We start from the raw sequence: 25,317 nt of genomic DNA, 5'->3' as shown, positions 1-25,317 counted from the left end.
GATTTTAGATTCCATTAGTGTCATCAGATGAAAATAGTCAAGTATTTTGTCTCTGGGAGCTGCCTAAAACAAACTCAGGAGCCCTTGCTTTTTTTCTGCTGCTGCTCTGACCATATTTTATTATCTACTGATCAAATCCTATCCGAGATCCTTTAAGATCATCAGTGGGTGTTCTAGTCCTGCTATAAATGCCATTACAGTATCAAAGACTTCTACTTTAAAAAATATTTTTGGTTTCTGAAAGACAGTGCCCTGCCACTTCATGCTTTCAGGCCTTCAACACATCTTTCAATAAAGAAATGAATCTTTTTTTCTATGACTTGATTAATCAGGTTTTTTGCTTTTCTAAAGCAACACTTTCATCCTCTACTCTTTTGAATTTCACCTTTCTTTTATTTTCTAAGACAGAGGCACTTGAGAAACCCTTTCCAGTACCACCAACTGCAAACTGATTGTGCTGTACAGTCTGTAGTTGATTAAACCACGTTCCGTACCAGTTTCATTTCAGCAGGTTCTGGACAGTGAGGAAGAGTGGAGAATTGTGGAAAGAGCGGAGAAGGGGTTTTAAGGACGCGTCCTTGTCCTTCTTCTGCCTCTCTGTCCTCTCTCCTCCCTCAATTACCTTTTAACTGATTTTTTTATTTCTAAACTAAACTTTGCTTCACCTCCTATTGTACCAGCATGACACCTGTCTTAATGGTGTTCCAGGACTGCCCCATTGCACATCATGTACGTCTCACTGGTATTATTTTGGAAAAACATAATTAAAGTTATTAATCCCTCTATGGCAGTTTTTCTTTCAAATCCACAATGAGATCAGGATCAGCCACAGCAGCAAGTGATGCAGACTGTTGTTAAAGACATTTCAGACTTCTCTTAGACCCAGTCTGAGGTTTGAAAGGATCTGTTTTCTCCAGGCTTCTGAATAATTTGTTGTCTAGTTGCAAATAAATCTTCCTCATCCTCATACCTCAGAGATGTGCACATATTTAAACTATAGAATTAAAAAGAAATCCTTCCACGTCAGCCAAAACTGTGTTGAAGTTGGCTTGACCTTTAAGCATACAGCAAGTTAGACTGCTGTTAAATGCAAAACTTACGCAGCTTGAGGGCTGCACCACACTTCATGGGTGCAGAGTGGGTTTGATCCCCAGCTCATACCAAAGTGTCCATGAGCAAGACACTAAACCCAAAACTGCTTGTATGGTAGCTTTCTGCCATTAGTGCTTATACTGTATAAGGGGCACATTTGTTAGTACACTATTTATTGTAAATAAACTTGTAGCAGTGTCATAAAACACTAACAATAAACATATCTGGATACTAACCCCTATTCCCAATCATGAAATTACCAGTAGTATCTGTGTGCGTGTCATGCTCACGTGCATGAGCGAACATGTACACATTCATGTGGCTGCTGAAAGCACAGAGGTAATCCCAGTTCAGCAGTGGCGTGGCCTAAACAGCATCAGTATGTTAGATTTGACACTGCTATCAGTTTGTCTGCTTGGTCTGACACGCAGCGTTCCTGTCTCTGCCCCCACTGCCATCACATAGCACAGGCAACAACGCTGATCAAGACAAATGGAATTGCAGTCGAGGCTCTAATGAAAAAGTGCTGCTGAGATGAGGACAGGCTAAGTAAAGAGAGGGAGCGAGACAGAGAGGAAACGGAGTGCAGAGGAGAGGAGAGGAGGGAATGTAGGCGACTTGATGGAGAGTAATTCTGAGACATTTCATGATGTTGATATTGAAGGAATAACTAAATCAGGAGCCAGGTGCTGGACACATGTGAGCTAAGTGTCAAAAGAGAGACTCAGTGGTGTTACAGTGGCTGTGGCCCCCAGATTCCAAATAAACCATCATGTCAAGACAGATGGAGTTGAGCTGAGCTGTGTGTATTTGTGTGTAGCTGTATCCATACAGTGTGATTACAGGCCGGAGCTATGCTGACTGACATGATTTAGCTGCCCATCACGAGGCCAAGGGGGATCTTGTTCCTCTCACCTTTTTACAGCAGTGCAGCAGTTGTTGTTACTTGGCATGATGCTTTAGTTTACACAGTGCACATGGTCTTCTCTCTCCAGTTTCAATCAATAGAACGTGTGTCCTCCTCTCACGGAAAGAGCGGTTTGCAGCGGTCAGTGTTTCCATGCAAGGAGTGTGATGGACATGTATACTTACTGTCTTCCCTCTCATTCCTCTGCCCCTTGCTGACATATTGTAATCCCTACAGATGAAGTTGTTGCCCTTGATCAGTCTGTAAGAGGACTATTCAACTGCTTTTATCTTAGCACCCAATGACAGATCTTTATTGTATAAGTAGGCCTAATACACTGGACTTAAAGTGCTAACAACTCAAGAGTGACATTCTTAAATGAAACATCTCATACACAAGAATGAACCAACCATTTAAATCATCTTGTTGTGGCCCAGGGGAATAAAATCTGCACAGTCTTGGTGAAATGCAACAATAGAAACTGCGGATACAGATATATAGTGAATGTTTTAGAACAGACTCAATAATGAACTGCTCCAAATGGACAGTGGGCAATGAATTGTTCAGTATTTTTGGAAATACTTTTACCATACCTGATATCACTCTCATATCTGCACTGTAAATATAAAGCCACAGCTAGGAGGCAGTTAGCTTAGCATAGTGCAGTTTAGATTAAAGAGTGTAACCCTGGGGGAAACAGCTAGTGGTTCTGTCAGCACTTACAGCTCTCTGATTAACACCTTTAAGTGTTGTTTGTTTAATCTGTACAATAATAATAATAATAATAATAATAATAATAATAATAATAATAATAATAATAATGTAAATTGACAAGCTGTCACTTTATAGGATATTTCTTGTCCAGCTGCAGTGACTGTCTTTACATCTTATCTGCAGGAGCAAAAATCAATTAATATATTGATATTTTGTTGAAAAAGAAAGAAAATGTAAACACTATGAAACATTTGAAATTTTGATTTGATCAACTGGCCAACGATAAACAAACAGAACCAACCCATGTGATCAGAATCCATCATTAGTAATTCTAGTTCAAGCCCACAAGTAATATGCAGAAATATGCCTCACCACACACACACAGAAACCAGGCAAGGACAGAAATATGCAAGGTTAGATGAAGGGTGTAGAGGCTTGGAGGGGGGGGGGGGGTGGAGGGGGAAGAGGGGTTTGTCCAGCACATCAATCAGGCCCAGCGGTGCGTCTGTGTTCCCGCGCTCAGTCTGGCCCCGGGGCCAGGCTGGGCGTGGCCTGTAGAGAAAGGGGCTCTGAGAAGGACTGTGCTCACCCTCTGCTAATGATAGGGCCCACTGTACTCAGTATAAATCACTCTGACCCATAAACACCACCTACACACGCATCAAGTCTACACACACGCACATATACTTTCACACTCACACTAAAAGTCTTATTGACTGTATACACCTGTGCAGGCACCTTAAGTTATTAGTTGACAATCCACATTCTCACACACACACACACACACACACACACACATGACAGAGACTTGCACTGGGGAGAGGGGACAGGGGTCTGCTGTCGTACCCTACAGGGCCCATCAGACAGGCTGCCTGGATGATGGAGTGTCTCTCCTTCCTGGGCTGTTTTTTTGAAATAGTTTGCTATGTGGCCTCAGAACTTCTCCAGAGAGGGAGAACTAGACATGAAAAGGACACACTGAGCTTTGACGGATAAACACAGCGAGAAACAAATGCCGGCTAGAAAACAGAGAGATTAAGGGAAGGAGCCGTGAGATTGATGTTGTTTAGAGCTGCATGAAGAAACACAAACAAATCTACAAATACCTTCCTGTTTCGTGATAGAAAGCATCAGCCATCTTGGCTCCGATGTGTTTGTGTGACTCTGCATTCTGAAAGGGCATTATGCTAATGTTCTGACCTCTAGACGTGGAGGTGTTTGCCAGCCTGAAAGGGCTTTTCCTGCTTCCCTCTTCACTTCTCGCAGGCACACAATCTCCCGGCATTTGAATTAAACAGGAAGAGCTGCCAAAAAGGAGGAGAACATCCCCGATTTCTATGTTGTTCTTGTCCCGCAAAAGCCTTTGAATTACAAATGTCAACATTTATTTGATGATTCTATATTTTAAATTTGATTTTAAAAAAAAGTGGTTTGTCCCCGCAGCAATATGTAGGATTTTCTCTGGAATTACTGAAGTAAAAGCAGAACAGTCACTAAGTTCTTTATTAGTTGTAGTTTTGTTGAATCCTTTTCAACAAACATGAGTCAACGTCAAATTTCAGCCTCCTCAGCACTTCTCCAGGCCCATTCGGAAAGTGTGTGCTGAGCTTTGCTAAAGCAACAGCGGCCAGGCAGGTGAGCTAGAGTTACCATGAGCTCGTGTTTGTTTTGGGATCAGCTCAGGCAATATTCACAAGTCCGAGCAAACCTTATCTACGCCACGTACAAGAAAATTTTCTGGAGGACAATATACACACCAGTTCCAGTGTGTTTGAGACTTAGAGCACTCAACCTTGCACTAACTTTATTTTTCTATCTACTTACCTTAACCCTTACCTTTTTATTTGTGTTAACTGATTTCTTGTTATGTTTGGAAACAGGACCGACCTCTAGGCCAAAGAGTTCTTCACCCTCCTTTACCAGCACAGTGTCATGTGTTTTTGTCTTGTTGTGATGATAAACTGTTGTCAGTGACAAACAGATCCTGATTGTAACTTTCTGTATATGAACACTGTATTTACCTCTATATAAAAATTTCTCTACTCATGAAAACTGGGGTGCTGTGATGTAATTTCTTCATCTGTGTGTTGACAAAGCTACATGAGAAAAAAATGAGAATACATTATATCTTTCTGTGCCGTTGTTTGACCGTGTATTCTTCTACCACATGAAGCTTTGTCTCAACCCACATCACCTTCAGTGTCTCTAGTTTCTTTGTCATGCTCTCTCAGAAGCAGGGGTCACTTGTTAACACCCCCTTCTTCTCTTTCTCTTTTTCCACCTCTGTCCCGCCATCTACAGAGACCTGCGCCGTAAACAATGGCGGCTGCGACAGGACATGTAAAGACACAGCCACTGGGGTGCGCTGCAGCTGCCCAGTGGGATTCACCCTGCAGCCCGACGGCAAAACCTGCAAAGGTCAGTAAATATGTGAAAGTGTGGGGAATATACGTGTGTGTGAGGCCTGAGAGCCCGCTGCAAGGGTCAACCGTTCACTGCTGCTGTCCACTGAGCACTCTGTGTATGCACCTGAGTCTGCTATGACTGGTATCTGTGTGATCCAGAGCCAAACCCAACCCCGCCATCCGCTTCACTTCACAACTGCACAGAGCTCCAGTCGCGGTCACTGCCACTGCCGCCGCTTGCCGTTGTTGATTTTGCCGCTGAGCATTTCTCCACTTCCGACAGCCCGCCGGTGACGTCAATGACGGTGGTCCGAGGAGAAGGCCGCCACAGCACATCCCAAACTTATTATTGTAGTGTTTTGGCTTTCCTCTAAACAAACATTCTTACTGAATGAGGCTGACCTGTGGGTTCAAACTGAGTCAAACACTGCTGTTTACAGGCCGAAGCGCTTTATTCTCCTTAAAGCTGGATGAAACAGCAATGAGAGGGTTGCTAATAGGTAGCAGGAGGCTTAGTTACATGTGTAAGGATATATGGGACATTTTAAAGTCTAGGCTTTTGAGGGACATGGAAAGTCATGTTTCTCGGTAAAGCTCCCTGTACTTACTGTGAGGATAATGAAACATGTACACGTGTGGTGGTCGACGGTACCGTTCTTCCTCTCTGTGTGGATGGAGAGATGGAGCAGTGGGGCACAACCCCACATGTGACAGACATGGTCAAGAAGATATGAGAGTCGCCATAGCAACAGGGTGCAGGTCACGTGACAACGACGCGTCTCTGCGTGTCAGAATCTCGGCGCCTCATGTGATGCGTTCCTATATTGTATAATACCGTATGAGCGTGTGTGTGTGTTCTGCAGTATGTGTGTCTGCAAGACGAGTGTCAGGCAGTTTGAGAATGTGGCATGTAGGTGTGTGAAATCCTGGAGCCGGAGCTGTCTCAGGCCTGGCAGGCAGACGACGCGTCGGCAAACTTTGAGATGTTTGAACAGTGAGGCCCACACCAGCCACTGTCTCTCTCTCTCAATCTCACTCTCCCACTCATGACATACACAGACAGCACCATCCAGCTGCAGATGCAATAAATGCAACAATCGACCGACAGATGTGCTCCTCTAGAGGACAGTTGGTTCACACAATAATGCAACATGATAACCATAATCACAATGTTATTGAGCTCTACCTGAATAGATTTTTTTTTGCATTAGATTAATATATAGTTTGTACCTCAGAAAACATCATTAATGTGTGATTTACTCTTGTCCAGGGTTTGAATTTCTTCATTTACTTCATAAATACAGCAACAATGAAACAACAAAACAGAAAACAGAAATCAGTAGTCAGTCAACTAGTAGTTGTCAATGATTAAATAATAAGCAACTATTTTGATAATCAGTTGGTGATTAATCAGTTTGAGTCTGAGAGTCTGATCTCAGCTTCTCAAATATGAATCTTTTCTGGTTTCTTAAGACAAAACAAGACATTTGAGGGCATCAGCTTGGGCTTTGGGAAGCACTGATCAACATTTTGCGCCATTTTCTGACATTTAATGGACTGGTTAATTTATTAATTGCAGCTCTAGGTTAGAATAGGTACTTTGTTATAGTTTAGGCTCCTCCATTGTCATGGTTACGATAATAAATATGTGGTTTGAACAATGGTGTTCAAGGTTAAAGGTACAAACGCTGACTTGCCGTTTGGAAGTGTTAAAGTGTGATGTTTTGTTGACTCATCAATCCACCCTGACCTCCTCCCCACAGGGACTTGGTCGCTCTTTAACAACATCACCTGACTTCCTCCTTTGCTGCCGTCATGATAACTCCAGCTGTTAGAAGGCTTTGTCACTGAACTTAAACAGATGTTGTTGGGGCACTTCCTGAAATGACTGATGGAAGACAGCACATATTGAAAATGAAAAGCCATGTTCATGAGGCCAAACATTTGGCTCCAGCAACTCTTCCAGCAGCATCTTCATCTGTTGACAGGCATGTAACACCGCAATGGCATGCTGGAAGAACATCTCGTCTGCTGGTCTGATGTCAAGTTCAAGCCCAGCAGCTTGTGTGAACACTTCCAGTCTGTCTCCCCGGGTGATTTGTGGTCCTGACAGAACCTGGCATTTACAGTGGTGGAAAGATGAAAAGTTTCCCCATTTTTTTGTTTTTTTGTGTTTCGGGTCGAGTTGAGTGGGGAAGATGGATATGAGTGCAGTCCAGCTGTGCCCCGCCCACATAATTTGGCTGTGGATCAGCCCCCGGGCTTCATAAATCCCTGAGCGGGGATCAGTGCTGAGGGGAGCTGAGAGACACAGAGCAGGCAGCACTCATCGATCAGCATCTATCACTCGGGCACAGGAAGACACACAGACGCACAAAACTTACACAATACAATACACACACACATTGAGTGTACAAAATTACTGCTGCTTTGTAACTCAGCTAGACTCAGACCATGATGTCCTGGCTCAAAGACTGGAGTGTAATGTCACCCACAGGTTTCTGAGGAGAGGCTTTAAAGCCAGCAGTGTGGGTTTATTGCTCCACTCCATCTTTTTAAATTACAAGAGTGAGCCAGTAATCAAACATCCATATCTGGACAATGTGTTGGATTGTGGGTGGAGCTGAGCTGGTAGGAACAAGTGGCAACCATATCAACATTGAGACTGAAAAGCTTGCTGGGAAGTGAATTTTGCCTTTGTGTTTCTGCCTTTGTTTGGCAAAATGTTCTTATCTGTAATAGTCTGCAGTTTTGGACTTATGTGTTCAGGTTTTGAGTTATCTTACTCCATCACAATACGTTGGAATGTGTGTTTATTTTATTTTGATAGCACTGAAACAGTACATTTAAAAGGCAATATTCCTTTCGCAACCAATGTCAACTGTACCCTGGGTAATCTACAGAACACAATATGAACAATTTTTGCTGGATCTATTTTGTTACAAACATACGGAAGTCCCTGTGAGGACTGTCAAGTGCTGTGTATCAACCAGAAAGTAATGTGTGTTCAACTTTTTAGTGTCATTTCCTTAGATACTTCTTTATTGTTGTGTTTTTGGTAGTTTGGTGTTTGGTATAGCTTTGTCCATCAATCTCTTCTTCTCTGTCTTCTCTGAGTGGCTTTACATTAGCTACTCGTCCATCTCTGGTTTTGACACTAGGCCAGCTCCGCTCCCCATCAGCATTCGCCTACGCTTCAGCCTAAAAACCTCCTCTTCCTGGTGGAGTTGAAGAGTTGATATGAGCAGCCATCAAAACATTTTCTCCATAAAATATCATCCAGTTTCACCAAAATCAAATAGTTGTTGGTGTGTGTTGCCGTAAAGAGTTATGTACTTTTCCCGAATCAGAGCCCAAAGCTACATGGTGCGAGAACAGGGTGTACAGGGTGCAGAGTGGGAATGACAGAGGCACCATTCACCTAATTACAAGTCAATGGTCAATGTAGCATCAGAAGTGGAGCTGTTATTTTAAGGTACAAAAGTTACATAATGTTGATTTAATACAACATTTTCAGGAGTCAGGATGTGGGGACCACTGGAGTGATTACATTTTAAGGTAGTTTCACATGAACTTTCACATTCAATCAGTTCACATTGATGCAGCTTTTTACACTCTTTTTTTCTATCAGACACTCTACAGTGTAGTGCAGAGAAAAAAGTAGGGAAGTGTCAGAGGTCCCTTGCCAGATGTCTGGTGTCTTAAAGCTTTTCAGAGCATGCAATGGACAATAGGCAGTTTACACCCTGGACAGGTTGTTTGTCCAATATACATCTAGAGTCTGCATGTCCATGGAGCTGAATTTAGCAGCTAGCAACTATATATGACCATTTTTATCAGCTTCAACTGTATAAATGTATCAACTCTGGTTTCAGTTTCAGCACCGTCATTTGCAAGGAGCTCGTTTCTCCCTTTAGTCCCTTCTTTATTGACCAGGGGACTAAACACCATTTACTAAATTCCACGTCCTCCCTGTAACCTTAGCAACAGCATGCACAGGTTGCAGCGGCTGTCCGAGAGTTATCTAATCAATATCTCTTGCTGAAGCCCATATATGTGCGTGTATACGCATATATGTGGGTGTGTGTCAACTCTGGTGGCACATGTAATCACAGTCGTGTTAGCAGTGTATTGCAGTGAGCAGACTCGAGTATAATTGCTGACATTTAGCAGTTTACCGAAGATAGTAGTTAGCGGCAAGATAAGTGCCACACTGTGAGGTGGTCTCATCTAATGTGCCACTAAATTGCTTGATAGAGACAGACAGCTCTCTCTCTCCCTCTCTCCCTCTCTCCCTCTCTCCCTCTCCCTCTCTCTCCCTCTCTCTCTTCCTGTCGGTGTCTACCTCGCTTTAAAGCCAAGGGGATGTGCCCTGTCGTGCCTGTCTATCATAATCATTTCAATATAAACTATGTAGGGCATGTTTAAAACCCACCAGTCCGATAAATGCCCTTTCATCTGCGCTGACAGACGAGGCGGTTCAGCCTCTCACGATGACAGACACGCCAACCCGAGGAGGCGTTTCATCACGGGGCTCTCGTGCCGACAAGTGTGTGTGAGAGAGAGAGAGAGAGAGAGAGAGAGAGGGAGAGAGAGAGAGAGAAAGAGAAAGAGAGACGGAGGGAGAGAGAGAGAGAGAGAGAGAGAGAGAGAGAGAGGGGAAGAAGATTTTTTGAACAGTTTCCAGATGTTTGATTAGAAGGTGCACACTGGAGGTTGGATGAGTTACTGTGTGTGCATGTATGTGTGTGTTTGTGTCTGTTGATAGCATGTGGTCGGTGTACTATTCTGTACAATACACAGTGTGTATTGGCACCTGAGACACGTCCCCACTGGCCTGCATTCCTCCTCTACCTGAAAAGACCTGAATACACACACACACACCCACACAATCAGATCACACCAAGAAAAGGACATGATCACATCTATTCACCAGGTTTACCAAGTAATGGGCTTCTAACTGAGGAACATCATAACCATGTTTGCATTTAAACAGTCAGGTTTCCTTCTCAATGAGTGTTAAAGTACTGCAGAAGATGCAAGGCTGCTCCAAGAAGTGCTCCAGTCAAAGTTTAAACAATGAAACAGTGATGTGTGTTGGTAGTCGAGTCTCTGTGTCCATGGTGCCTCATTAAGTAGCCACAGATCACTCATAAGGTGCACTAATCGAGTCATAACGCTGTAGTCTCCATAACCTTACATGACTGCAACATGGCCAGCAGTCTCCACTTCAGCCAAACCAGCCTCAGATCACTGGCTGTTTAATTGTTGTGTAGTACTGCGAGTTTCCCTTGGCCCACATGCCCCCATGGAGTGTTTGTTATTAAACAGATTCAACCGCTGGGGTCGACTAATACCTGAATAAATACATGCCACCTCCCGGCCTGATGTCCTTCCTCTCCATCAACAACTACAGCTATGAAGAAAACCAACACACTCCAAGAAAACTAGATCCCCTGTACTCTGTCCGTAATTATTTATAGAGGTTCAGGTTTCTGCAAATGTATTCCATTTAATTGCTTTTCACTGCAAATATTTGGTAAAACTATATTTGGTAAAAACTCTCCACTACTCATAGCTCGTAGCCTGGAGGTATGAGCTGCACATTCCTACAAGCTAAACTCTAAATGCAGTTGAAGGGACAACATTTTCCATCGCAGTCTTTCTCTCAGATGCGAGGCAGACAGATGAGCTGCTTACGTAACAGCCTGACCCAGTGCTTGACCTCCGGATGCTGGCGTCACAAGTAAGGAGTTAGGGTTCATTCACTCTACCACCATTGATGGTGGATGGTTTAGGCTACACTGCTGATCAATTAGGTCAGTCATGGGGGTCTTTATCAGGCAGCTGAGCCCCACAGCGCCACTCCCTCCTGGAGTCAGATTTCTCTTTCTAAACACTGGACTCCTCAAACACAGCCCGAGGCTCACAAAGGCGCAGGCAGGGGGTGGTGGGCTTGTTTCCTTTGGCCCAGGTGGACGTTAGCAAGCCTTCTCATTTGGCCCATAGCCTCCTCTGCGGCCAGTACAGTGTATGTGAAAAGTTCACTTCCAAAGTATCTACCCTGGAAGAAAAAAATTCCCCAAGATTACCATTCAACAACCAGTAGTTTCATTTCAAATTCCATTGTATACAAGGTCTATGATTTGGATTACCGAAATATTCTGTTAAAAAGTTACATTACTAACCAGTGCAGACAGATTCACTAGAAATGTCTTCTTTCACATCAAGCATAGCCTGGAAATCACCTCTCTGGAACCTCTTAGTTTCAAGAGGCATTATCAGTGTCCACATGACCAAAATGCCTCTATGCCAGTCAGAGCATCAAAACTTGTGACGTAAAGTAAACCAACCAAATCCTGTTGGTACTACAGAAAACACAACAAAAGCTTTGAATGCAGTGGTTTCATCTTCTTTTAGAGAAAACATACCATCCAGTTTGTCTAATACTGATGTGATAGCAGATGTAACAGAAACAGTTCCACATCAGTGGCTAGCATCTTGATTGTTTACAAAAAATGTCTCAGCGGCCGATAACATCTCACTGTGCATTCAGCGTAAGCCCACCCCATATTAGATAGATGGTTATGATTGGCTTGGCCAGATCCAGGACGGCTGAAAATCTTTCTGAATTAGAGGGGGACCAGATGCTTCTGACAGAGCAAATAAACCAGCTTGCAGATTCGTCTGGTTCCCAGACTACATCAAGCAAAGCTTTCAGCACAATGAATATGAAGTTCTCAGAGACTTTTTATGGTCAGCCATACAAGTCTACAACTGCTTCCTCTGCTGCTACACACTGTCACAACAACTGTGCTCCTGACAAGACTCTTCACATTGATACATGAAACGTGAAACAGAAATGTCTGATTTGAGTCCTCTACTTGTTTTAATGCTGAGTTACCGCCACCAACTTTTCTTGATGCACTCAGCTCCTAATACTAAGACCACAGTAAGGGATGGAAACACGCATTCATTCACATTTTAATGATCTTCTGAGGGAAGCTTGACTTATGTCACGGACTGAGGTCGTAACATTTTTGGAACCTTTAAATAGGATCAGAAACTAGATAAGGTTCACATAAAATAACAAACTCTTTATGTTTGATCCTAATTACTCAACTGCTGGAATGAAGCAGAGTAAAAAACATGGCAACTTGTGGTGACTGTTACAAAGTGTAATGAAATGAGCAGCTTTACTTACAAAAAGCTAATTAGACCAACAGTAGCATCAGTTTTTAATGAGCTTTTCTGCTCATCACAATAAAGGTTTACATAAAGAACGGGGTTAATACAATATGATGTTATGCTTTCACTGAATGTTCTTTAACAAGTTTTAACAAGTATTCTTAAATGATTTCCTTGTAACTTTCCATTTATAGTCTCAGAACTTTCATTAGCAATGTTCAATTGGAAATATGCTGCTTTTGCCAGCTTTTTTATTTCTTTATTTTGGTTGTTAAATTGCTCTTAAATCTAATTCTGGGTAGCTTTAAAAAGGCCCTAAACTACTAAAATTGGTTTCCTGAAACCTGCAAATTGCATGTCGTATGCAGGCAGTAGCAGATAGCCAGTCTGTCAGGAAGACATTTGAAATGTCTGCTGGAGTTGTGTGATATTCAGAGAGACACACAGCTCTTGGCAAAGGATGGCGCTATCGATCGAAGGCCGGAGCGAGGTATTGATTGTCTAGAGTAAATGTCAGAGATGGATCTCAGGAGACATTTGGGGTGTGTGTGTGTGTGTGTGTGTGTGTGTGTGTGTGTGTGTGTGTGTTTTCGTAGAAACACAGCAGTATGTGCAAGCTTCATGTAGTGAAACTGACAAATGACTCCACTCTCACAAGGGCAGACAGAGATGGAAAGAGTGGGGCGTTTGTGGAGGAAACATTGGAGTGAGAGACATAACATCACCACTATGTGCGTGTGTGTGTGTGTGTCTGTTCACATCTCCACATCTGTTGGAAATAAACAGACAATTCTCAGTGTGAATCGACCCTTTTTGTTGTCCATGTGCAGTCCTGTATGAACCGTTAATTAGTTAATTAGGAGCGTCCTGACTGCCTCGGGCATGATGGCCTCTGGCATCCCAGATGTTTGTCCATGATGATATCAGGGTGCCCATTCATGTGGCAATCCTGCATTTTCAGCATGTCCCTATGGATGGTGTCTATGAATGCCCTGACTTTTTATCGCCTTCCATCAACTTCTAGTTTTCTAGAGCTTGACTGATACTGAACTTTTGGGTTCAGTGCCAATATTGATATTAGGGATCATATCAGTGCACTGAAAATGATAAATAACTATACATAAAAAACATTTATATATGTGCATATCAGACATACAACATATACGCCGACACGGAGGTCTGTGACTGGCCAATATCAGCTTAATAAATAAATATATAATATAAAGCTTTTACTGTAGATATATCTTGGTCAGTCTCTAAATATTAGTCTAATATTTGGCCATATGACCCTTTTAAAATGAATGGCATTCCTGTCACCTGCAACCGTGTGGCTCTCATATCAGGTGGAACCTGTAACTGAGTGTTCCAGCACTTATTCTCCTTGATCCACGAATTAATACATGAAAAATGTGTAAAACACTTTGTTTCATAAGCAAACATGAAGCAACACAACAAGCACTGACAGAAATGACAGCCAGCATCTCGATGCAAACAGTTTAGAAAGCTTGACACAAAATATGACAAGTGACTGATCATTATTATCTTACACGATCCTCACACAAATAAACTCTAAAAAAGCACCAGAGAGTGCAGCACCAATGTTGCCGTCCAGCACACCCTCTCAATGACGTTTGAGTTGTGGTAAGGTAAGAAAATCATTTGCTGTACTGTTCTGAATAGATGGAGGTGAAACAGAAGGACAGCTCTCTCAGGACTGCTACACATGTCAGGCCACCCTCCATTCTCCCTTCGCCCACTCTCCTAACTCGCTTTTATCTGTCTTCTCTCTCTTCACTCCAAACTTTATCATTTCAAGATGTTCCGAGGCTTAATGTATTTATTTGAGCTCAAAGCTTATTTAAGCTCCATTAAAGGTAATTATACACCCCGTTATAAAGCTCAGCCATCCCCAGAGTGGCCATTAAGTGTGGGTAGATGCAGTGGTTCTGCCAGTGTTTGTGGCTGCCAGAATAATTACGAAGCTGCGTCTGTCTGTGTTGGGTAGACCTGGGGTGGTACCCACTGTTTTTACATAGGCATTAGAGCGGAGACAACGTGGGCAGAGGGGGAATGTTGTGGAATGGTGTGTGTGTTTCTCAGTTTGTGTATACAACTTAGTTGCCAACTCCAGATTTCCTCGCTCTGAAAGCTTTTCTTCTTGTGGTTTCTGCTCCATGTTTTTGTTAACTGATTTATTCTAAATTCATGAGAAGCAGAAATATCTTGTCTTAAAAAATTTTGGAAAAAAAAAAAAAAAAAGAGTTGGCAAGTGTAACCTGAATGGTGAAAGGCAGCCATTCCTCTTGCTGATAAAGATCATCCCTACAAGCTACTGTCAGTATGTCAAAGAAAAGAACAGGCAAGTAGCCATGATTGATTCTGAATCCTTTGAGGCTGCCGGCGCTGCAGGTTCAACTTAAGACAATAGAGCATCAGAGAGAATAAATGAAAAACAAGAGAGCAAGGCACGAAGAAAGGCACATAGGATTTAAAACAGCAAAAAGCACTGAAAGTCAGGAGAAGGTATTTTGACATCACAGAGAAACTAAAAGGAGCTAATCATCTTATGGTATGACATCACATTTTGGGACGTTACACAGCCACTGTACTTGAACGCCCTTACCTGTCCCACTCTCCTTAAAAAACCCCAGAGCCTCATTCTCTTCCCTCCAGACACGGGGAAATCCGTTTTAGCTGGGCCAGATGGAGGGACAATCCCTTTAAAAGGCAGCTGACAGGGCACAGCGGGACATGCAGTTTACTACGTTTTTTACCACAGCGTGCAGCCAGCTCGTTGTGGATTCCTGTCTCGGCTCCATATTTAGATGAAGAGTTCATTCAGCAGAAGCTCCCTGAGGATACAGAGAGAGGATCTGGCCAAGAAGGCCTGGGTCTACCCTGGTGGAAAAACACAGTGGCTGAGTTACTGGCTGTTTTATAAGGGCTCCTATCACACTACACTGAGGGCCATTTGAGAGTGTGTGTTGACTGGACCTCTTGACCCTGTTAATAGTTGTGTTTGAACTGATCAAGCTGCACAATTATGCATACTAATAGTTAGTAATAGTAAATATGCACAATGTTAGTATAACTGCACAAGCCGGCCCACTATTTTCACCACTCATTGTGGCCTGGCGTCTACCAACATTTGATGAGCACTTGTTTGTTTGGGAAACAAGTCTACTGCTCTACAATAGATCATTGATTGATGCTGCAACACGCTGCAACAACAACATGGCAACGTCAAAATTACAAAACAAAAACTTAGTTCCAATTTCTGGGAGGCTAATATCAGTATGCAGATGTGATGTAGAAGTGTGCACACACCATAGATCAAAATATTGGAGCGTGGGGTCTAAACCTTTCCCAAATTCTAATTCTGCATAACTTCAAGCCTTAATATAATGGTGAGTTCAATAAACATTCACCCTCAGTACAGTTGTCATGAATTGTTTTTTTGTACCAGGCTGTAAACATGTTTATTTCATCTGTGAAGGTGGACATTTTAACATGGGGGCTTATGGAGACTGACATGTTATGTAGCCAGCCTCAAGTGGATATTCGAGCATTCAAGGAAACAGTTGGCACTCCTGCACAGAGGTTGCCGCCTGGTGACAGCTCTGTATCCATCTCTCTTAATATATCTATGATTTGTTCACATTCTGAATGGAGAATGCTCTCTCTTCTTCTTTCTCTTTCAGTGTGTTTATCTTCTTGGACATAAGGTGCGTTCTTTAGCCTGTCTGGCTAACTAGCCTACAAACGATTGTTAGACCAAGGAGAACATCACTCATCAGAAATAGATTAGTTTGTAAACCCTTTACTAGCACAGCCACTGTGTAGTATTTCTTTAATTTCCCCCCTCTCCCTCTGTTGTCTCCTCTGTCCTCTCCCTTCCTCTTCTTTTCTCTACCCCTCTCTCCGTCTCCTTCTCCCTATTTCTCTCCGGTGTCTTGCTCGACTTATTCCCTGGCTCAAGGGTTTAGGTGTTAATCCCTCACAGTTTTCATCACTTAGAGCACCAATCAAAAAGGACTTAGCCTGTGTAATCTGCCAGACTATTGTCCCCTCTCTCCGCTCCTCCTCCTTCACCTACACATCCACCCGCACCTCCTCCACCTTCTAAATCTTTCCGGTCTGATCTCTCCTACTTGCCCTTCGTCTTAATCTGAAAAAGCCACTGATTATTTAAAAAAAAAGTTGAAGACCTGACTCTGCAGTTTGGGTTCATTTAAGGGCACCATAGGCTTGATGGAGGGAATGAGGCTGGATGGAGGGAATGATGTTGGGATTTGTGAAACCAGATCTGCCAGCAGGTTTGTTGTTGGCACTGAACATGCTGCCTCGGGGGCGATCACATTCACCTTATTATTATTTTAGAATCTGTGCCTCTGGATCACTGCACCACACCTGGACCAGAGCTCAGGTATTCAGGTTTCTATTCAACACGGTTTAGTCAGAGCCACTTTGTTTGTTTGAACATGGGACCAACATGAATCGTTGAGCGTCGTCCTGCATTTTCACTTCACATTTTAAGGTGCAAGTTGTAATGATAACAACACATTTGGTATAAATCAGGCTATAAGGAGGACAATACAGACTGTTATCACCTCTCTGTTCTTGGCAGGATCAAGAAATGGTTTTGTACAACAAGGCCCAAATGTAGAAGATGTTATTTTAATGACTTGCAGTCAGTTTTCTGTTTTTTCCATCTTTTCCTTCAGACAGATACATTTTTTCTGGTCTTTCTCTTCTGTTAAACTAACAAAACTTAGTAACTTGATGTCCTGCCGGAGGGTATCCTTGTGAGGGAGCTGGACTCAAAAGATCACGTAAGAATCCATCTTGCCAGGCTTCGAAGTATTCACCACAGTGGCACTGACTTTCATATGAAGAACCACTGGAAGCTACAGCATGAGCTATAGGCATGGTTTAACACTAGCTGTATGTGAGAACATGCGTGAGAAGTGACTGTTTGCTTGAAAACAACAATGGAGGTTAACATAGATGCTGCTAGTATCAGGTATATCAGAACTGGAAAGTGTTTCTTCACTAAAAGAAGACTGAAAACTTTTTTTTGATAGAAAAGTTTTTTTCATTCTTCCCAACTGACTTCAGGTAGAGCTTGACTACAGTTTATTGTTCATTGATCTGATTGGTTGAAGTTTGTCTATGATAGATATTGATATACAGATGGTTCATCCAATCACCTGCAGTACTTTTTAAAAGTGCCTCAAGTTTTCATCCGCAACTTCACAAATGTTTCTATGTAACCTCCCAGAAAGAGCTCCAGGCTTTGAAGCTGATTTGACAAAGTGGCCAAACCATGTAATAACAGCAATGCTCTACACAATTTCCCCATAGGTTTACAGTGTGAAAGAAGTGTCCGTAAAATGGTAAATAAATTATATGTAGAGTCACAACCCTTGTAACTATTAGAATTTGATCCATTTGGTCTGATAACATTTGGGATATCTAGAAGAGCAGCTCGGCTGTTGGAAGTCTCTAGTGCAGTTGCTCTATTTTCCACACAATGCAGAAGCATATGTAGAAGATCTGGGAATCAAACTTTTTGGCTTCATGCACACCTGAGCAGCTTCCTTACCATTTCTATTTGTTGATGTGCTTTGAGTTATCTAACCAAAACTCTAACAGGTTTAATGATGCTTTAGTTGCCACGAGCAGATAAGAGGGAAATAATAAATATCAGCATTGTGTAACTTTGAAGATAGGGTTGTTAATATCATTTGTCACGTTCAGTAACATAGGTGGCATTATGTTTCTCTTTTCTCTCTCTATGAGTATACAAAGATATAAAAAGCCAGTGTTTCCTCTCATTCTTTCCTTTTTTCTTCACCTTTTGTTGCTTTTTTCTTTTGTTCTTAAGCCTCTGAAAACACAAAAAAACAGATGGTCTCTGTTTATGTGCCCAAAGTACTAACTAAATTCACATGGCAGATTGATTGTCTCCAGGGCATCTTTAATCTCAAGATGAAAAAACAATAATGGACAGCTAGTGTCTTTTCCAGTGAAGTTTTGGATTCAAAGATGGAGGGAGACATCAGATATAAATAGGTGACAATCATTCCTTTTATTACCCTCCAAAATGAATTAATAGACTTACCTCTCAATAAGAGTCTGTGTTTGTCCTCTCTCCTGGCAGCTTGACCTCATTAGTTCCAGGTAAATAGCATACATGGGATGAGACAGTGGGATCCCTACGAAACAAGCCCCAAGCTAAACCCCAAAAGACTGATGCATGCTTTCTGCTGCCCTCTTAAACAAGCATAACACTACACTACCATTCCAATATACACATGATGAATGCTGCACCTTATTTGGAAAAGTCAATAAAAAATGAAAGGACAGAAAAAGAAATAAAATATCAGTCCACATAGTCTGCATCTTCCACAAAGGCAGAAGTATATGAACTGTTTCCTGCTCTCCTGTTGCCGCTGTGCTGGGACAGTGTGTGTCTTTGTGTTTGCAGCATTATCGTTTAAAATAAGGTTAGTGTTTGTGTACTGAAACACACAAATAAAGAGCATAAGGGAAACCATCCATCCATCCAACATGCCTTCTGCCAGGAAAGACCTTTTCACCAAGGGCTTTGAATAGATTGAGGCTTAAACCAGATTAATGTTTTCCTCCCTGTTGCCTTTTATAGATCTGATGCAGATTTACAGTAAAAATTGAGTTTTTGTGTTTCTGCATGGAGCTGTCTGGAGCTTCCCCACTAGTCAGATGCTAAATGTTTAGAGGGGTACAATTCTGAACATGGACTTTTTGTGGCTCTACCACATCAGCCGCAATATCATCGTCAATCAGATGAACACACTAATGGGTTGAGGTTTGACACGAACTTGTGCTTTTACCGATGGCCTTCCTGTTTTTCATTCTTTTATTTTCTCCATCCCAGACATCGACGAATGCCAGGAGAACAACGGAGGCTGTGATCACTTCTGCCGGAACACAGTGGGCTCCTTCGAATGCAGCTGCCAGAAGGGCCACAAACTGCTCACCGATGAACGGACATGCCAAGGTCAGTGATTGACAGCTGACAATCCATTTGGTTCACTTGACAAAACTGAAAGTAATTATTTTATGACTGACATTTGTGCCAAGAGGACTGTTACTGTATATTTACTCACCAACTAAATGAGTAAAACAAACACCCAACCCAGTCCTGCTTAGCTTGGCTACTTCATCTGTCTCTTTTCTCAGCAACCAGAAACAAAGCTTGGACTAAAAAAATATGTTTTTTTTAATGAAATACAGTAAATATATGTTTTTTTTCTGAATTACTGCTTCTGTCATGCCTTCATCCACTAAACTGATATCCAGTTTGTCATCTACGGTCTGTCCTCATGTGAATGCAGCATTATATTGTGGTAATGGCTACCAAGCTGGTGCACTATAAACAGGAAGAAGTATAATCCTCATACTGATAACACAAATATTAGACCGAGTTCAATACTTAATTTCTTAAAAGACTCAAAGTCTCTGCTTCTCTAATGATGAGTGACAGAGAAGTACAAACAGGGACAGCCCTATTTGTCTCAATCAGCTGCTCAGCCAATCACTCATGAATCCACAGTTTTATTGGTTTCTGTGCCCTTTTTACACCCACTGTTGGGACCAGAAAAAAGCTAGTGTTGAAAGAGTGTTAGCATTAACAAAGAGAATTCAAAGTAGGGTTAGGGTTAGGGTTAGGGGTTAGGATCTTATTTTTGTGGTTCATTTTGAACTTTATATAACTTCATATTTAAGTAGAAAAGTAAACATTAAGCTGACTGGTGGAGTGCTCCATGTGTACACTCAGTTGGCCAGCAGCCATTGACGGTCACTGTGATCATATAACCATTAAAAGGTACCATACATGGCTGGCTCTCAGTCATGTCAGAGGACAAAATCAATATGAATTGAACCACTTGTCCAGTGCAGGGAGACAGAAGGTCCTGCCGTACATTCTAGAGAAAATATACACCTTCTATCAAGTCCAGTGCTAGCATGTTGTCCACGTGGACCAACTGAACTCACAGAAGTTTGTATTGATCATATTGTCTCTGTTGAATATGGCAAACAAGTATATTTCCACAAATGTTGGATTGTTTTCTTTAAACTCCAAATGCTCTGGAAAATGAGACTTTGTGTAAATGCATGGCTGAAATGCATAAACGAGAAAAGGTCGAGCGTGCACAATGTGTCATCTTTCACTCTACATCTACAGATCGTTGCAGCAGTGTAGCTGACATCCTGGCCTGCGTGTGTAGTGCACATGTAGAAGCCTCCTTGTGATCAGTGATTATGTTCATAAGACCAAAGGCAGATTCTTGCTTACAAGTCGCAGCAAGTGAGACGGGAGAGCAGATAAACACAAAATGATTTTTATTAACAAGAAAATCCCAAGGTGCTTCTGTCTCTGGCCCAAAACCACAAACAGTGTGTATGCACGTGTGTATGTGCATCATCAGCGGTGTGTTTGCAGTCTTTAATAATGTGGTGTTGAGTGTTGTCAGCCACATCACAGCATCAGTGCCCATTTCTGATACACCTTTGCCACCGTACGATGCCAGGTTTATCCGCATCCACTGACATCTGGACTGTTTGGCTTCAACGTGACCTTAAAATGAAACATAATGTTTAATTTGTCAGCTCTTTCTGTGCCAGTGAGCTTTTCCAGAGAAAATAGCTCCTGGTGATACACTGCATGCCAGTGTGAGAGCATTTGCCAGACCTGACTAAGAAACCAAAGCAGAAAGATTAATCGTTTGCCATAGTTGCATAAGCTCTTCCCACAAATTATTCCTTCTTTTCTAAATGTTTAGAAAGGCAGAGAGATAGAGAGAATGTTGTCAGCAGTTAGATAAATGTCAGCAATGACTGACTAAGGGTGTGTCTCACAGAAAAACACATCAGCCAAACCAGAAATTTATTTGATATATGTTCTTTTTACATTAAACAGCTGTAGACAACTCCTGTGTGCCCAGCTCAGTTTATGTAAACTCTGCTTGTGGGCTAGCTCAAAGCAGGCGAACTGTTCCTAAGTCCTCACATGGACAGTTGCCTGGAATATTTACCGAGCCAACATCCAGGCCTTAACAACTTCCTCCACATGACAAACTCCATTATAACATGGTGTATTTTTAGCTCCTGCAAAGCCCTGTGGAACAGCCTGAAATAAACCAGGTGAGCTTGAAACACTGGCCTCCATTCCTGATAGGTTAATAATATTTGGTGCTGGACAAGTATACATAAATACTTGTGCAGGCAGGCGCGCACACTACACACACACACACACTCACACAGACGCTGATGTAATGGCGAATATGAGCCATCTCAACCTCACTCCAGTGGAGTTTTTTCTGGATTGGTTTATTAGAATGAGCTCTTGTCCTAGTTTAGTGTGGAAAATGTATTTGTTTACTAAAATGTCCAATGTGATTAATAGGATGGAGTGTTTAGTCCTTGGTGAGCAGCCTGTGTTTGTCCATAAAAGAGTCATTAAGATCACAATCTCTGTAAACTACTCATCATACTGACCTTTGCTTCCATCAGGACAAAACCTGCTCTCTATCCAACTTATTTAAACCATGACTGAACCCCATCATAAGTCCATTAATGTGTCAAATCCAGCAATACCTGTGTTGCAGTCATATCACCATCAACTGGACATTGGCAGGATTTCATGATGTTTGTGAACCGGTGCAGCAACCCTTAAATGATTTGATAAATGTGTAAAACAGTTTGGCACTGTTTTGATCTGTATTTATTAGGATAGGGTGAATTTGTGGTATTCTCTACATTGTAGGTGAACACTGAAGACATCAAAACTATAAAGCAGTTATGTGGGAAACATGAAATGGTAAACAAAGCAAAATATGTTTTACATTTTAGATTCTTTGCTTTGATGGCAGCTTTGCACACTCTTGGCATTCTCTCAGTCAGCTTTATGATGAAGTCACCTGCAATGGTTTCCCAACAGTCTTTAAGGAGTTATTGTATATGCTGAGCACTTGTTGCATGCTATTCCTTTGTTCAGTGGTCCAAAACCTCCCAGTTGGTTTTAGGTAATAATTCTGGAGGTCAGGTCATCTGATGCAGCACTCCAACTCCAAACTGTTTCTCGGTCAAATAGCTCTTTCATAGCCTGGAAGTGGTTTTGGGTCATTGTCCTGTTGGAAAACAAATGATGGTCCCACTGAGCTCAAACCAGTTGGGATGCAATGTCCTTGCAGAATGCTACGGTAGCCCTGCTGGTTATTTGTGCCATGAATTTTGAATAAACCACCAACAGTGTCACCAGCAAAAAACCTCCTCACCGTTACACCTCCTCTATGCTTCACAGTTGGAACCACACATGCAGATGTCATCCATAGAATTTCTCCACATCTTACAAAGATTCAACAGTTGGAACCAAACGTTTGACACAAAGTTGACTCATCAGATTACAGATCTCTACTGATTTAGGGCTATTTACTGTATGCCAACACTACCTCTAACAAAGCAACTCTCTCTAACACATTAAGGCAATTCAATGCTACACAATAAGCTCATGCCATGGAAAACCAGACTGTTTTTAACAGTGTAAATAACTGAATGACTCTGATGAAGAAATATTGTATTAACTCACATTCCGAACAGCAACCACACAAGTTCTCCTATGATATCATAGTGCTATGTAGTATACACATAATTAAAAAGTAAATACTAACACATTCTGACCGGTCGCTATGACAAGTAACATTACCAGCTGATCCCAGAGCAGTAGAACTGGTCTATCTAGCTCTGCTGTGTAAACAACAATCTTTATTTTTGTCAGACTGTAGAAGAAGAAAGTTTCTCATCTTCAGCTCTGTCAGTCCTTCACACTCCATGTTAGATTATAAAACTAAGGAGATCACAAGCAGCAGACATCACTCAGCACAATACAAGAACGTTCATGAAGACAGGAAGTTAAAAGATAAAACTAAAGTTAGAGCACTTGTTGGTCAATCCTATTAATTTGGGATGTGGTGCATTTTGTAGAGTTTCAGTTTAAAATCATATACTATGAATGGCCTGATCAGATGGCAATGTCTGTTTTTAGCCAATCAAATGAATGAATTAAATAAATATCTGACAGATCAAAGTTTCTTCATTGCATAAATATAGAAAATCTTTGCCATGAAGCAGATCGCACGCATAGCTACCATAGTATAAATAATACAGAAACAAACAATACAACATGTTATTTTCTCACACTATACAGTATATTGTTATGCCATTCAAGAAACCAACATGACTGAACATGGAAGTCAAGCCAGGGCACAAGTATTTTAAAGGGCCACTGCAGCCATTCAGCTTTTAGAAATGAAAAAATAATCAAAGCAGTAGACATCGATCTATCCTGACCATTAGTCTTTGGTAATACTGGATCAAATTAGACTAAGTCTAAATCTTTTTGTTTTGCCCTTCTACATCAGTCAAACTCTACGTAACACAAGCTGTCATACATATATATGTCATCATCAGTTGTCGGAGTAATCATGATTGTTAAATTGACATTCATGTGAAAAAATGGTGGGGTGGTCACTTTCTGTTGCCTGTAAGAAGGCAGCATTGTACTGACGTGAATGAGAAACCACTCTCGTCAGCACAAGTGTGGACAAAGAAAATCAACAAATGAAGCCTTATTTGGAAGATATGATGTCTCTTGCATTGAGTAGTGTCTTTTTCATTTCTGTACTCTTTCCTTTCCCTCAGACATTGACGAGTGCTCCTTTGAGAGAACCTGTGACCACACCTGCATCAACTATCCCGGCAGCTTTGAGTGCTTATGCAACAAGGGATACATCCTGTACGGCCTCACTCACTGTGGAGGTGAGCGTCTGCCCAAAACTGCCATGTGTGTGTGTGACAGGGCAGATAAAATGTGTCTGTTTGTGTGTATTCATCTGAAAGGGGAAATGCTTTTCAGAGTGTGAAGGTGAGGGGGTTACTGAGCGTGTGCAGACGGCTTGCTGCTGAAAGCACTCTCACACCTCACTTCCCCTGAATAACTGCTCGCTGAGGTCTGTGCGCCTGCATGTTGGCCTGCTTGTGTTCTCTGTTTGTGTGTGTGTGTGTGTGTGTGTGTGTGTGTGTGTGTGTGTGTGTGTGTGTGTGTGTGTGTGTGTGTGTGTGTGTGTGTTCTGTCACACACCTGTAGCTCAGTCAACACATACAGTTCTGACTGTCCTGTTGTTCGACTAACTGAGGTCACTGATGGAAAGGTGGAGTTAGCAGGATGCATCTGTATCAACAGATATATACACTGAGCTGCTGCCAGGTTCACAGTCTGAGACAAATCCTCCTTCTACAGTATGAAGGTTACAGTGTTCAGTGTTTGTGTTTAAACACAGTGAGGTGTTTCTGTTATTTAGTCCACTGGTTCCCAACCTGAGGGTCCTGACCCAAAGTTTGGAAATCACTGATTTAGTCTACACTCATTGATTTAAATTAAAATAAACAAAATAATAAGAACAGATGTTACTACAGCAGCACTAACTCCAAAATGATCATACAGATGAACCAGCTCCTCTCAAAAACAGGATCAGGTTCCAAAATGGTAAACTCCACTGAAGGTAAGGTGTTTGTTAGAGAAGCACTGAGACACTTCAGACCAATCAAATTCCACCTGATGTTACCTGCATGTTTATTTCCACAAGTGTTGTGAATCTGAAGAGCACTAATGTTCACATGAGCAGTGTTATGGAGCTTTACAGTCTCTCATCTATAAAAAATATGTGTCCGTAATCCAGATTGCGTCTCTTCTGTCATCTGTCTGCTTTACTGATTTCCCCTTGTCTATTTAAAAGTAAAGAACACACTGTAGATCACACTCTGTGTTTATGTCTCAGACATCGATGAGTGCAGCATCAGCAACGGGAGCTGTGAGCACGGCTGTGTAAACACCCAGGGTGGCTACGAGTGTGTGTGTCCACCAGGACACAAACTCCACTGGAACAAGAAAGATTGCATCGGTAAGCA

The 25,317-nt window shown here is 42.0% G+C and overlaps 1 protein-coding gene across 3 annotated transcripts in view; it reads left to right on the top strand.

Annotated features, from left to right (window-relative positions):
- scube1 (signal peptide, CUB domain, EGF-like 1) overlaps positions 1-25,317 on the top strand; it is a 97,633-nt gene that overhangs the window by 62,476 nt on the left and 9,840 nt on the right. For all 3 annotated transcript variants that reach the window (XM_019257644.2, XM_019257643.2, XM_027272049.1), the window contains 4 exons: positions 5,015-5,131; positions 19,226-19,348; positions 24,052-24,168; positions 25,188-25,310. In XM_019257644.2, coding sequence (XP_019113189.1) covers positions 5,015-5,131; positions 19,226-19,348; positions 24,052-24,168; positions 25,188-25,310 — 480 coding nt within the window. The remainder of the gene's footprint in view (positions 1-5,014; positions 5,132-19,225; positions 19,349-24,051; positions 24,169-25,187; positions 25,311-25,317) is intronic.

Source organism: Larimichthys crocea, chromosome XX (genome assembly GCF_000972845.2).
Source record: "Larimichthys crocea isolate SSNF chromosome XX, L_crocea_2.0, whole genome shotgun sequence".
Taxonomy (NCBI): domain Eukaryota; kingdom Metazoa; phylum Chordata; class Actinopteri; family Sciaenidae; genus Larimichthys; species Larimichthys crocea.
This window is presented reverse-complemented; position numbering and strand designations above follow the sequence as displayed.